Genomic DNA, 15,812 nt, shown 5'->3' on the forward strand with positions numbered 1-15,812 from the left:
ATTCACACATATACCTGAAATAATGTGCAACCACCAGAAAGGTTCTTGCAGAAAATAAAGTTTCACATTAATCCTGGAAGTGTCGCACAGCTGGTGCATTACTGAGAAACAAATAGACCCAACTTATTCCCTCAGTGAAGGCCTAGATCATTGTCACAAATCAAAAATTGACTGTTAGGAACATAGGAACGGGAGCAGGCCATTCAATTAGATCATGACTGTTCTGTATCCTAACTCCTTTACCCACCTTTGCTCTAGGTCCTTTAATCCCTTACCCAACAAAAATCTATCCATCTCAGCTTTGAAAGCTCCAACTGACCGCCAGATTCTACAGCTTTTTTGTTTGGTGGAGGGGCGGGGTTGGTGTGGCGGTGGTGCAGAGTTTCAGATTTCCACTACCCTTTGTGTGAAGAAGTGTTTCCTGACATCACCCTGAAGGACACTGTGGCTCTAATTTTAAGCTTATGCCCCCTTGTTCTGTTCCAATAGCTATATTAATCCTGCTGTCCCTCTTCTGGACTCTCTTTAGTCCCAAATCTAGACTTTCTCCACCCCTTGCCATAGTGGCATACATTCCCCCTCCCCACCCACCCCCCCATGGTCTGGTCATCTTCCCTCCGCATTTGGTTCGATTTGGTTCAGGTAATGGTTGAAACCTTTCCTCACCCCAAGAACGTGAAGCCTGCAGCATCTTTTTCTTCTTAGCCTGTTCAGCACAGGAAACAGTCCATCGGGTCTTGCTTTTCAATTCCTTAACCGTTCTCTGCTAGACGTCAAATGAATGTCTCTGGATCACCAATTCCAACATGGATCATGCCTTTCGGCTACTCTCCAAAACTACTACTCATTTATTCTTCTCTCAACCCCTTTTAGAAGAGCAACTTGTATTTATACCACATCTTTAAAGTAACAAAATGTCCCAAGGTGCATACAGTAGCAGTTATCAAATAAAATTTGACACCGAGCTACATAAGGAGATATTAGAACAGGTGACTAAAAGCTTGGTCAAACAGGTAGGTTTAAAGAAGGGTTTTAAATGAGGAGAGGGGAGAGGTTTGAGGAGGGAATTTCAGAGGCAACTGAAAGCACAGCACCAATAGTGGAGCGAAGGATGAGGGGATGGACAAGTGCCCAGAGTTTGAAGAACAGAAAAATCTCAGGAGGGTTAGGTTACACAGAGAGAGAAGCAAAAAATGACAGTATTTGAAACTTTTGCTCCATGGTACCACAGTGTTGTTCAGGACCAGTCTCCTGAGTCATTGCGGTCCACCTCAAACTTGTCCAACACGATGGATTGGACAGTTCCTGTAACACTGGGATTCCACATCCCTGTGAATTCTGCCTTCTTTGGTTGCCCCTGCAGATGGTCACTCTGTTTTCACTATCCCCATGTCTTGGTCTGTCCAAGATTGTTGGGTGGCCACATACGAGAAATTACAATCCATAAACTCTCATCCTCCCTGATGCTGCAAATGTTGGCTCGAGCACAGAAATCTTCTTTAAATTTTCTGACACCATAATGGGGGAGAAGTGACACAAAGCATCATCCATGGGGAGAAGGGTGTTCACATCTGCAGTAGAAGTGAAATTAGTTGCCCTTGACATCAAAGCAGCATGCAAATGAGAATGGCCTAAGTATTTCGATCAAAACTTAGTCTGATGGAGGTCCAAGAGAAAACCTTTTAGTAGTTGGGAGCATGCCAGAGACAAAGCAAGAAGGTTCTGGTTGTTGCAGTCCAATCACCACAGCCCCAGGACATTGTTGCAGGAGTTCCTCAGAAGTGTCACAGTCCATCCATCTTCAGCTGCTTCATAGTGACCTTCCAACTGCCAGGTCAGGACTGGGGCTGCTCACTAATGATTCTACAGTCTTCAGCTCCATTCACAATTCCTCAAATAATGAAGCAACCCATGCCAATCTACAGCAGGAGCTGGATAACCTCCTAAGTTTGGGCTGGTAAGTGTTGCTTTCGGCAACACAAGTGCCAGGCAATTAACCTAATTATCTCCTCTTGACCTTCTATGGCACTACCACCCTATCAAATTTTCCACAGCAACCTCTTAAGGATCACCATTTACCAGAAGCTTCACTGCACTAGCCATATAAACACCATGGCTACAAGTGCTGTAATTAATAATTCACCTCCTGTCTCCTCAAAATCTTTCCATCATCCTCAAGGCTCAGGTCAGGAACATGATGAAATAGTCAACACCAGATGAGCACAGCTGGAACACTGAAGAAGCTGGAGGCCATCCAGATCGGAGCAATTTGCTCGATCCATGTCCCAGTCACTGGACTGAAAATGCACCTCTCCACCAGTGATGGGCTTTGGATACAGTGTGCACAATCCGCAGGAAGTACCGCATCAATTCGCCATGCTTTCTTCATCAGCAGCTCCCAAACCTGCAAACTCAACCATTATGAGGATCAAGAACAGAAACACAATCACCTCCAAGTCACAAACCATCCTGACTCGGACATATATTGCCATTCCTTTATTGTCACTGGGTCAAAATCCTGGATTCCCTCTCTAAAGCAATTGTGGGAGCACCTTCACCACACCGACTGCAGCAGTCCCAGGCAAGGGCTCACCACCACCTTCTCAGGTGGATGAGAAAGGACAATAAAAATATGGCTTTGCGAGCGACATCCACATCTTGAGGAGTAAAGGCAAAATCAAGGCTGCAATGAGGCCAGGAGCTGAGTGTTACTGGCGGAACAAAAACTCAGAAGCAGGTATTTAGACAGCAGCTGTTATTTGATGGCACCATTGATGATGCCTTCTGGGAAATTTTCCACATTGTTGGGTAAGTGACAGTGTTACAGCAGGACTGGAATAGCAGCTTATTCCAAGTGCACACACCTTCAGCACAATAGTCAGGATGCTGCCACAGCCCAAAGCCTTTGTCAAATTCAAAGCCAGTGTACCCAGCATCACAGGTAGTGAGCTGAACTAGCTAAATATGGGCAGCTATAATGCTGAGGATTTTGAGAGAAGGACAAGTAAGCCTTTGGCAGAAGATCCTCACAAAGACTTCAGCCTTTGCTTTTGCACTCAAATGCTGGGCTCTGCAATAATTGAGGATGGGGGTAAGGGTGCATGAGGAGCCTCAATTAGTTGCCTGATTGTCCATCCATACATGTGGTCAGGATTCACAGCCTTGTTGTAAACAGTTGGCGTTGGGACTGCTTAGCTCTGTCAATCACCTGCTGCTTTTGCTGTACAGCCACATTGTAGCTTGACTGAGTTCATGCTGATGTCAAGTTAAGAGGATGCTACATTTGATTCGCCCTTTGACACTTAGAACATAGAACATAGCACAGTACAGGCCCTTCGGCCCACGATGTTGTGCCGAACCTTTAACCTACTCTAAGATCAAACTAACTACCTATCCTTCATTCTACTATCATCCATGTACCTATCCAAGAGTCGCTTAAATGCCCCTAACGTATCTGCTTCTACTACCACCGCTGGCAGCGCATTCCACGCACCCACCACTCTGTGTAAAGAACCTACCTCTGACATCTCCCCGAAACCTTCCTCCAATCACCTTAAAATTATGCCCCCTGCTGATAGCCCTTTCCACCCTGGGAAAAAGTCTCTGACTATCCACTCTATCTATGCCTCTCATCATCTTGTACCCCTCTATCAAGTCACCTCTCATCCTTCTTCGCTCCAATGAGAAAAGCCGTAGCTCCCTCAATCTTTCTTCGTAGGACATGCCCTCCAGTCCAGGCAGCATCCTGGTAAATCTCCTCTGCACCCTCTCTAAAGCTTCCACATCCTTCCTATAACGAGGCGACCAGAACTGAACACAATATTCCAAGTGTGGTCGAACCAGGGCCTTATAGAGCTGCAGCATAACCTCGCGGCTCTTAAACTCAATCCCCGTTAATGAAAGCCAACACACCATACGCCTTCTTAACAACCCTATCAACTTGGGTGGCAACTTTGAGCGATCTATGGACATGGACCCCAAGATCCCTCTGTTCCTCCACACTACCAAGAATCCTGTCTTTAAGCCTGTATTCCGCATTCAAATTTGACCTTCCAAAATGAATCACTTCACACTTTTCCAGGTTGAACTCCATCTGCCACTTCTCAGCCCAGCTCTGCATCCTGTCAATGTCCCGTTGCAACCTACAACAGCCTTCCAGACTTCTGGCAGAAGCAGCGGCAGTGTTAGGGGTGAAGGTGTGAGTGGCAGTGATGGGGGTGAAGTGGGGCGGTGGGGGGGAAGCAGCAATGACTACAGTTACGAAATTGTTCAGGTTGTCCATAAATTCCAGGAAGATTTACAAAGGGCCCAAAGCAATCCACGATGTTCTCATTTACCTCGTTTCTTTGTCGTTCGGTCTGTGTTTTCATGTTAAACCAAGGCTCATCCCGAACAGAGTCACTTTGCCACATGTATTTCAGGACTGTGGTTATCAACGCTTTACTGATCAAGATGCACAAGTATATAATCAGGAACGCATTCATTGATCTGTGAAAGAAAATACACAAATTACACACTGATATTAAACAGGCAGAATTATAGACACACAAAGCTTGTCTGAGACCAGTAGGGTGCACCTTAATATGTCCCAATATCAACCCCTAGGGGGTGCAGGGAAACTACTAGCTTGGAATCTCATTGTGTTACTTTCAGACTGTGACGACTGAACAATGTATGCCCATGCTTTTTGTATCGTGATTGCGTGCGAATATCGATTACACAGCTGTATGCTGTACACTCAATCAGTAATGACTTATGCAAGTGACTTATTGTGACAAATAAATAGCAAAAATCATTTTTAAAAATTATTTCATGAGATATGGGCATCACTGGCCAGGTCAGCATTTGTTGCCCATCCCTAATTGCCCTTGACAACTGAGTGGCTTGTTAGGCCATTTCAGAGGGCAGTTAAGAGTCAACCAGATTACGGTGGGTCTGGAGTCTCATGTAGGCCAGATTTCCTTCCCTAAAGAGCCTTAGTGAACCAGATGGGCTTTTACAACAATTGATGATAGTTTTATGGCACCATTACTGAGACTAGCTTTCAATTCCAGATTTTTATTAATTAATTGAATTTAAATTCCACCAGCTGCCATGGTGGGATCTGAACCTGTGTCTCGAGGGCATTAGCCTGGGCCTTGGGGTTACTAATTCAGTGACAATACCACTAAGCCACAACTCTCCAATCATAGGGCAACTGTGGGGTCTCTCATGCCAAGGTTTGCTGTCTCACCATCACACCACTCAATTTACATGCTGGTTTTTCTCCTCTCCTGACCTCCCTCCATATCCTTCAGGTTATCTGCCAACAACTCACCATATTCCCCCAATTTATTTACCAACCTCTGTCCATATTCATTAAACCCCTTTATTTTTTGAAACACATCTATCAGTCTCTTGAACACAAAAACGCTAGATAGTTTAATATCATTGAGACTTGTGTGGCTGGAGGAGATTACAAAGATAGAGTGGGCCAGGCCATGGGAAGATTTGAAAACAACGATGAGCATTTTAAAATCAAGACATTAAAATCAAGACAGATGGTAAGAGTTTCTACATTTAAATAGAAAGAGAGTAACTAAAGCTATAGATATACAGCGTTCCTCGGACTGCTGTTCTCAGCGCATGCTGAGATTCACACACAGTGCCATGCGCCGCCACATGTACACACTTGACCTCTCTCTCCAGAACCACCAATTCACCTTGTCTCAAAGCTGTTCTGCTCCACAGTTTCAGTTCATCCTTCGTCTTATCTTTTTTTTTTAACCATGTGCCTGCCTTAAACTTGGTTTTTCATGTTTGCACTTTTGGACAGAGCTGTTGATTATTCTGTCATTAACACCCTCTCTGGACTAACGCTTTATCTTTCAACACATAATTAGCACACTCCCTTTGCCTTTGCTCCATGACCTCGTTAGTTAATCTCTCCTGCCCTATCACACACCTCTTATTTTGTTCTCTGTCCCCGCTACCCCTGCTTCACTTGCTTAAAACCTATTACATTTCTAACCTTTGCCAGTTTTGATGAAGGGTCACAGACCTGAAACGTCAACTCTGTTTCTCTCTCCACAGATGCTGCCAGACCTGCTGACTACTTCCAGCACTTTGTTTTTACAACCAAAGCTAATGTCGTTCCACGAGAGAGCAAGTCTGTGGAATCGATAATGGTAAACAAGGAAATGGCAGAGGTGTTGAACAAGTATTTTGTGTCTGTTTTCACTATAGAAGACTTAGAAAATCTCCCAAAGATGCTTGAAAATCAAGAGGTGAAAGACAGGGAGGAATGTAAACCAATCACATCACCTGGGAAAACTATTAGACCTAAAGGCTGACAAGTCCCCAGGATCAAACGGCCTGCATCCTAGGATCTTAAAAGAAGTGGCTGCAGAGATAGTAGAGGCTTCAGTTATAATCTTCCAAAATTTGCTTATTGCTGAAAATAGAGACATGTTGTCGAAGCTTTTTGTCTTGCACTGATCAGGACAATCCACAAGAATAACCAATGTAAGGGAAAACAACAACTTATACTGCATGAGAAGAGAGAGCTGGTTGAGTGGCAAGTGAACTCAGATTGGTAGAGGTGTTGCCATGGAGAATGCACCAGTTTACAGTGACTGACAGTTAACTGCCAGGCTTTGTTTGACATTTAAACCAGAAAGCTTGACTCTGATTGGTCAAGGCATTGCCCTGAGGAATGAACCAGCGAATGGCTGTCACTGAAACAGATGTATTAATATACGTAGCTATTAATACACAGGGCCCTGTTCTTTGCAGGGCAGAAAGAATATTAACAAACATTGCGATAAAGGGGAACCTGTAGATGTGGTACACTTGGATTTCCAAAACATATTAGATGATAAGATGCCACATCAAAGGTTACTACATAAGATAAGAGCTCATGGTGTTGGGCGGGGGGAGGTGGTAACATACTAGCATGCATAAAGCAGTGGTTAGCTGACAGGAAGCAGAGAGTAGGGATAAATGGGTCTTATTCAGGTTGGCAAGAAGTAACAAGTGGAGTGCCACGGGGATCAGTGCTGAAGCCTCAAATATTTGCAACTTATATCAATGACCTGGATGAAGGGACCAAAAGTATGACAGCTAAATTTGCTGATGACACTAAGATAGGAAAGAAAGTAATTTGTCAAGAGGAGGTAAAGAGTCTACAAAAGGTTAAGTGAGCAGGCAAAATTTTGGCAGCTGCAGTGTAATGTGGGAAACTGTGAACTTGACCACTTTGGCAGGAAGAAAAAGGCTGTATACTATTTAAATGGAGAAAGATTGCAGAGCAGACTAATACAGAGGGATCTGCGTGTCCTGGTACTTGAATCATAAAAAATTAGTACGCAGGTACAGCAAGTGATTAGGAAAGCTAATGGAATGTTGCCATTTATTGCAAGGGAAAAGAGTATAAGAGCAGAGAAGTTTTACTGCAGCTGTACAGGACCTTGGTGCAACCACATCTGGAGTACGGTGTACAGTTTTGGTCTCCTTATTTGAAAAAGGATATAATTGTATTAGAAGCAGTTCAGAGAAGTTTCACTCAACTGTGGGGAGACAGTGGCGTAGTGGTATTGTCATTGGACTAGTAACCCAGAAACCCAAGGTATTGCTCTGGGGACATGGGTTTGAATTCCACCATCGCAGAAGGTGGAATTTGAATCCAATTAATAAAAATCTGGAATTAAATGATGGCCATAAAACCATTGTCAATTTTTGTAAAAACCCATCTGGTTCACTGAGGGAAGGAAATTTGCTGTCCTTACCTGGTCTGGCCTACATGTGACTCCAGACCACAGCAAAGTAGTTGACTCTTAAAATGCCCTCTGAAATGGCCCAGCAAGCCACTCAGTTGTATCTAACCACTACAAAGTCAATAAGGAATGAAACTGGACGGACCACCCAGCATCGACCTCGGCACCAGAAACTACAAGGGCAAACCCAGCCCTATAGACCCGGCAAAGTCCTCCTTACTAACAGCTGGAGGCTTGAGCCAAAGTTGGGAGAGCAGTCTCACAGACTAGTCAAGCAACAGCCTGACATAGTCATACTCACGGAATCATACCTTACAATGTTGCAGACACTGCCATTACCATCCCTGGGTATGTCCTGTCCTACCAGCAGGACAGACCCAGCAGAGGTGGCGGCACAGTGGTATACAGTTGGGAGGGAGTTGCCTTGGGAGACCTCAACATTGACTCCAGACCCCATGAAGTCTCATGGCATCAAGTCTAACATGGGCAAGGAAACCTCCTGCTGATTACCACCTTCTGCCCTCCCTCAGCTGATGCATCAGTACTCCTCCATGTTGAACACCACTTGGACAAAGCACTGAGGGTGGCAAAGGTGTAGAATGTACTCTGGGTGGGGACTTCAGTATCCATCACCAAGAGGGGCTTGGTCGCACCACTACTGACCGAGCAGGCCAAGTCATAAAGGACACAGCTGCTAGGCTGGGTCTGCGGCAGGTGGTGAGGGAACCAACAAGAGAGAAAAATATACTTTGACCTCATTCTCACCAATCTGCCTGCCACAGATGCATCTGTCCATGACAGTATTGGTAGGAGTGACCACCGCACAGTCCTCATGGAGACGAATTCCCATCTTCACATTGAGGATTCCCTCCATCGTGTTGTGTGGCACTACGACAGTGCTAAATGGGATAGATTTTGAACAAATCTATCAATGCAAAACTGGGCATCCATGCGGCGCTGTGGGCCATCAGCAGCAGCAGAACTGTACTCAACCACAATCTGTAACGTTCGTGGCTCGGCATATTCCCCACTCTACCATTACCATCATGCTGGGGGACCAACCCTCATTCAATTAAAAGTGCAGGAGGGCACGCCAGGAGCAGCACTGGACATAATTCAAAATTAAGTGTCAACCTGGTGATGCTACAACCCAGGCCTACCTACATGCCAAAGAGTGGAAGCAGCATGCGATAGACAGAGCTAAACGATCCCATAACCATCGGATCAGACCTAAGCTCTGCAGTCCTGCCACATCCAGTCGTGAATCGTGGTGGACAATTAAACAACTAACTGGCTCCACAAATATCCCCATCCTCAATGATGGGGGAGCCCAGAACATCAGTGGAAAAGATAAGGCTGAAGCATTTGCAACAATCTTCAGCCAGATGTGCCAAGTGGATGATCTATCTCGCCCCCCTCCTGAAGTCACCAGCATCACAGATGCCAACCTTCAGCCAATTCGATTCACTCCAGGTGATATCAAGAAACAACTGAAGGCACTGGATATTGCAAAGGCTATGGGCCCTGAAAACATTCCGGCAATAGCATTGAAGACCTGTGCTCCAGAACTTTCCACGCCCCTCACCAAGCTGTTCCAGTACAGCTACAACACTGACATCTACCCAACAATGTGGAAAATTGCCCAGGTATGTTCTGTACACAAAAAGGACGTCCAACCCAGCCAATTAGTGCCCCATCAGTCTACTCTCAATCATCAGTGAAGTGATGGAAGGTGTCATCAACAGTGCTATCAAGCAGCATTTGCTTAGCAGTAACCTGCTCAGTAACGTTCAGTTTGGGTTCCTCCAGGGCCACTCAGCTCCAGATCTCATTACCTTGGTTCAAACATGGGCAAAAGAGCTGAACTCATGAAGTGAGGTGAGAGTGACCGCCCCTCACATCAAGGCACCATTGACCAAGGATGGCATCAAGGAGCCCTATCAAAATTGGAGTCAATAGGAATCAGGAGGAAAATTCTCCGCTGCTTGGAGTCGTAGCTAGCACAAAGGAAGATGGTTGTGGTTGTTGAAGGTCAATCATCTCAGCTCCAGGACACTGCAGGAGTTCCTCAGGGTAGTGTTCTAGGCCCAACCATCTCCAGGTGCTTCATCAATGACTTTACTTCAATCTTAAGGTCAGAAGTGGGGATGTTTTCTGATGATTGCACAATGTTCAGCATCATTCGTGACTCCTCAGATACTGAAGCAGTCTGTGTAGAAATGCAGCAAGACCTGGACAATATCCAGGCTCAGGCTGATAAGAGACAAGTAACATTCGCGCCACACAAGTGGCAGGCAATGACGTTCAATGGCATTACGATCGCTGAATCCTCCACTATCATCCTGGGCATTACTTCTGACCAGAAACTGAATTGGAGCAGCCATATAAATACCACGGCTACAAGAGCAGGTCAGAGGCTAGGAATCCTGCGGCAAGTAACTCACTTCCTGACTCCCCAAAGCCTGTCCACCATCTACAAGGCACAAGTCAGGAGTGTGATGGAATACTCTCCACTTGCCTGGATGGGTGCAGCTCCAACAACACTCAAGAAGCTCCAACACCATCCAGGACAAAGTAGCCCACTTGATTGGCATCCCATCTACAAACATTCACTCCCTCCACCACCGACGCACAGTGGCAGCAGTGTGTACCATCTACAAGATGCACCGCAGAAATGCACCAAGGCTCCTTAGACAGCACCTTCCAAATCTGCAACCTCTACCACCTAGAAGGACAAGGGTAGCAGTTACATGGGAACACCACCACCTGCAAGGTCCCCTCCAAGCCATACACCATGCTGACTTGGAACTATATCACCGTTTGTTCACTGTCGCTGGGTCAAAATCCTGTAACTTCCTTCCCAAGAGCACTGTGGGTGTACCTACACAACATGACTGCAGCGGTTCAAGAAGGCAGCTCACCACCACCTTCTCAAGGGCAATTAGGGATGGGCAATAAATGCTGGCCTAGCCAGCAACGCACACATTTCATGAACGAACAAATGAAAAAAAAAATTCCAGGGGCGAAGTGCTTATCTTATGAAGAAAGTTGAACAGGTTGGACCTATACCACTGAAGTTTAGAAGAATAAGAGGTGATCTTATTGAAAAATGTAAGATCCTGAGGGGACTTGGCAGAGTGGATACTGGGAGGATGGCTCCTCTTGTGGGGGAAATTAGAACTATGGGGCACAGTTTAAAATAAGAGGTCTCCTTTGTAAGGTGGAGATGAGGAGATTTTTTTTCTCAAAGGGTCGCTCGTTTGTGGAATTCTCTTCCCCAGAAAGCAGTGGAGGCTGGGTCATTGAATTTATTCAAGGCTCAGTTAGATGGATTTTTGATTGACAAAGGAGCCAAGGGTAATGGGGGGGGGGGGGGGGCAGATAGGAAGGTGGAGTGGAGACCACAACCAGATCAGACATGATCTTATCAAATAGTGGAGCAGGCTTCAAGGGCCCAATGGCCTACTCCTGCTTCCAAGGCTGTGACTAGTGGGGTACCGCAGGAATCAGTGCTTGCGCCCCAGCTGTTCACAATATGTATCAATGATTTGGATGTGGGGACCAAATGTAGCATGACTAAGTTCGCGGATGACACAAAACTAGGTGGGATTGTGTTGTGAGGAAGATGCAAAGCAGCTTCAAGGGGATTTGGAAAGACTTACTGAGTGGGCAAGAACGACGCAGATGGAATATAATGTGGAAAAATGTGAGGTTATCCACTTTGGTAGGAGGAACATATGTGCAGAGGATTTCTTAAATGGTAAGAGATTAGAAAGTGTACATGTACAAAGGGATCTGGGTGTCCTTGTCAATAAGTCACTGAAAGCTAACATGCAGGTGCAGGAAGCAATTAAGAAGGCTAATGGTATGTTAGCCTTTATCCCAAGAGGATTTGAGTAAAGGAATAGTGAAGTCCTGCTTCGATTGTATAGAACCTTGGTTGGACCACACCTGGAGCACTGTGTGCAGTTTTGGTCCCCTTACCCTAGGAAGGATATTATTGCCATAGAAGGAATGCAACGAAGATTCACCAGACTGGTTCCCGGGATGGCGGGACTGTCCTACGAAGAGAGAGTGGGGAAATTGGGCCTGTATTCTCGAGCGTTTCAAAGAATGAGAGGTGATCGCATTGAAACCTACAACATAATTAAAGGGATAGACAGGGTAAATGCAGCTAAGATGTTTCCCCTGTTTGGGAAGTCTAGAACCAGGGGACACAATTTCAAAGAACAAAAGAACAAAGAACAGTACAGCACAGGAACAGGCCATTCGGCCCTCCAAGCCTGTGCCGATCTTGATGCCTGCCCAAACTAACACATTCTGCACTTCCGGGGCCCATATCCCTCTATTCCCTTCCTATTCATTTATTTGTCAAGATGTCTCTTAAACGTCGCTATCGTACCTGCTTCCACCACCTCCCCTGGCAGCAAGTTTCAGGCACTCACCACCCTCTGTGTAAAGAACTTGCCTCGCACATCCCCTCTAAACTTTGTCCCTCGCACCCTAAACCTATGTCCCCTAGTAACTGACTCTTCCAACCTGGGAAAAAGCTTCTGACTATCCACTCTGTCAATGCCGCTCATAACTTTGTAAACCTCTATCATGTCGCCCCTCCACCTCCGTCGTTCCAGTGAAAACAATACGGGTTTTTCCAACCTCTCCTCATAGCTAATGCCCTCCAGACCAGGCAACATCCTGGTAAACCTCCTCTGTACCCTCTCCAAAGCCTCCATGTCCTTCTGGTAGTGTGGCGACCAGAATTGCACGCAATATTCTAAGTGTGGCCTAACCAAGGTACTGTACAGCTGCAACATGACTTGCCAATTTTTATACTCTATGCCCCGACCGATGAAGGCAAGCATGCCGTATGCCTTTTTGACTACCTTATCCACCTGCGTTGCCACTTTCAGTGACCTGTGGACCTGTATGCCCAGATCTCTCTACCTGTCAATACTCCAACCGATCTATATCCTGCTGTATCCTCTGACAATCCTCATCATTATCCGCAACTCCACCAACCTTTGTGCCGTCCGCAAACTTACTGATCAGACCAGCTACATTTTCCTCCAAATCATTTATATATACTACAAAAAGCAAAGGTCCCAGCACTGATCCCTGCAGAACACCACTAGTCACATCCCTCCATTCAGAAAAACACCCATCCACTGATACCCTCTGTCTTCTATGACAGAGCCAGTTCTGTATCCATCTTGCCAGCTCACCTCTGATCCCGTGTGACTTCACCTTTTGTACCAGTCTGCCATGCGGGACCTTGTCAAAGGCTTTACTAAAGTCCATATAGATAACATCCACTGCCTTTCCTTCATCAATTATCTTCGTCACTTCCTCAAAAAACTCAATCAAATTAGCAAGACACGACCTCCCCTTCACAAAACCATGCTGTCTCTCGCTAATAAGTTTGTTTGTTTCCAAATGGGAGTAAATCCTGTCCTGAAGAATCCTCTCTAATAGTTTCCCTACCACTGACGTAAGGCTCACCGGCCTATAATTTCTTGGATTATCCTTGACACCCTACTTAAACAAAGGAACAACATTGGCTATTCTCCAGTCCTCTGGGACCTCACCTGTAGCCAATGAGGATGCAAAGATTTCTGTCAAGGCCCCAGCAATTTCCTCCCTTGCCTCCCTCAGTATTCTAGGGTAGATCACATCAGGCCCTGGGGACTTATCTACCTTAATGCTTTGCAACACACCCAACACCTCCTCCTTTTTGATAATGAGATGACTGAGACTATCTGCACTCCCTTCCCTAGGCTCATCATCCACCAAGTCCTTCTCTTTGGTGAATACTGATGCAAAGTACTCATTTAGCACCGCGCCCATTTCCTCTGGCTCCACACATAGATTCCCATCTCTGTCCTTCAGTGGGCCAACCCTTTCCCTGGTTACCCTCTTGCTCTTTATATACGTATAAAAAGCCTTGGGATTTTCCTTAATCCTGTTTGCCAATGACTTTTCATGATCCCTTTTAGCCCTCCTAACTCCTTGCTTAAGTTCCTTCCTACTGTCTTTATATTCCTCAAGTGCTTCGTCTGTTCCTAGCCTTCCAGCCCTTACAAATGCTCCCTTTTTCTTTTTGACCAGGCTCACAATTTCGAAATAAGGGGAAGCCAATTAGGACAGAGATGAGGAGACATTTTTTTTACTCAGAGGGTTGTGGAATTTGGAATTCTCTACCCCAGACAGCTGTGGAAACTCAGTCATCAAGTATGTTTAAAGCAAAGGTTGACAGATTTCTAAATACAAATGACATATGGGGATATGAGGATAGAATGGGAAAAAAGGCATTGAAGTGGATGATCAGCTATGACCATACTGAATGGCAGGGCAGGCTCGATGGGCTGAATGGCCTACTCCTGCTCCTATGTTCCTCTGAACCAGGTGTCAATGTAGGTCAGGGAGCACAGAGGTGATGGGTGAATGGGATTTGATGCAGTTAGGAAACAGGCAGCAGAGTTTTGCATGAGCTGAAGTTTAAGGAGGCTGAGGGTGACAGAAAGTAGGAAACTATAGACCAGTTAGTTCAGCATCTGTCACTGGGAAACTGTTAGAATCCATTATTAAAGAAGTAATAACAGGACATTTAGAAAGTCAAAATGCAATCCATCAGAGTCAGCATGGTTTTATGAAGGGTAAATCGTGTTTGACTAATTTGCTAGAGTTCTTCGAAGATGTAACAAGCAAAGTGGATAATGGGGATCCTGTAGATGTAGTTTATCTGGACTTCCAGAACACATTTGATAAGGTGCCGCATAAAAGGTTAATACACAAGGCAAGATCACATGGGATTAGGGGCAATTTATTAGCTTGGATAGAAGATTGGCTAACCAACAGAAAACAGAGAGTCGGGATAAATGGGTCTTTTTCTGGTTGGCAAGATCTAACTAGTGGGGCGCCACAGGGTTCAGTCCTCGGGCCCCAACTATTTACAATCTATATTAATGACTTGGATGCAGTGATAGAAGGTACTATAGCCAAATTTGCAGATTATACTAAAATAGGTGGGATAGTAAGTTGCAATAAAGAAATAAGAAATTTACAAATGGATATGGATAGGATAGTTAGGTGAATGGGCCAAAATTTGGCAGATGGAGTTTAACGTGGATAAGTGTGAGGTTATCCATTTTGGTCAGAAGAATAGAAAGGCAAATTATCGAAATGGAGAGAAACTTCAGAGTGCTTTGGTGCAGAGGGATCTGGGTGTCCTCGTGCATGAATCGCAGAAAACTAGTTTGCAGGTACAGCAGGTAATAAGGAAGGCAAATGGAATTTTGGCATTTATTGCGAAAGGAATGGAGTATAAAAGTAGGGAAGTGTTGCTGCAACAGTACAAGGCATTAGTGAGACCGCACCTGGAGTACTGCGTACAGTTTTGGTCCCCTTACTTGAGGAGGGATATAGTTGCATTGGAGGCAGTTAAGAGGAGGTTCACTAGATGGATTCCAGAGATGAGGAATTTCTCTTATGAAGAGAGATTGAGCAGTTTAGGCCTTTACTCTCTGGAGTTTAGAAGAACGAGGAGAGATTTAATTGAGGTATACAAGATGATTAAGGGGATTGACAAAGTAGACCCTCTTGTGGGGCAATCTAGAACGAGAGGTCATAGTTTTAGGATAAGGGGTAGCAGATTTAAAACAGAGATGTGGAGAAATTACTTCTCTCAAAGGGTCGGGAGTCTGTGGAATTCACTATCCCAGAGGGCGGTGGATGCTGGAACATTGAGTAAATTTAAGGAGGAGATGGACAGATTTTTAATTGGAAATGGGTTGAAGGGTTTTGGAGAAAGGGCAGGAAAGTGGAGTTGAGGCCGAGATGAGATCAGCCATGATCGTATTGAATGGCAGAGCAAGCTCGAGGGGCTGAATTGCCTACTCCTGCTCCTAGTTCTTATGTTAAGTGGAGGCCACCTGCAGAGCATTATAGAATCACAGAATCGTTACAGAGCAGAAGGCGGCTATTCGGCCCATCGTGTCCATACCGGCTCTCAAAGAGCAATTCCCTCAGTTCCATTCCCCTGCCTTCTCCCCGTAACCCTGC

At 45.4% G+C, this 15,812-nt stretch overlaps 1 protein-coding gene across 5 annotated transcripts in view; it reads right to left on the reverse strand.

The window, feature by feature from the left end:
* The window catches only part of atp11a (ATPase phospholipid transporting 11A), a 249,630-nt gene that overhangs the window by 148,719 nt on the left and 85,099 nt on the right, over positions 1-15,812 (reverse strand). For all 5 annotated transcript variants that reach the window (XM_068034156.1, XM_068034155.1, XM_068034157.1 and 2 more), the window contains exon 11: positions 4,338-4,488. In XM_068034156.1, coding sequence (XP_067890257.1) covers positions 4,338-4,488 — 151 coding nt within the window. The remainder of the gene's footprint in view (positions 1-4,337; positions 4,489-15,812) is intronic.

Source organism: Heterodontus francisci, chromosome 6, assembly GCF_036365525.1.
Source record: "Heterodontus francisci isolate sHetFra1 chromosome 6, sHetFra1.hap1, whole genome shotgun sequence".
NCBI lineage: Eukaryota > Metazoa > Chordata > Chondrichthyes > Heterodontiformes > Heterodontidae > Heterodontus > Heterodontus francisci.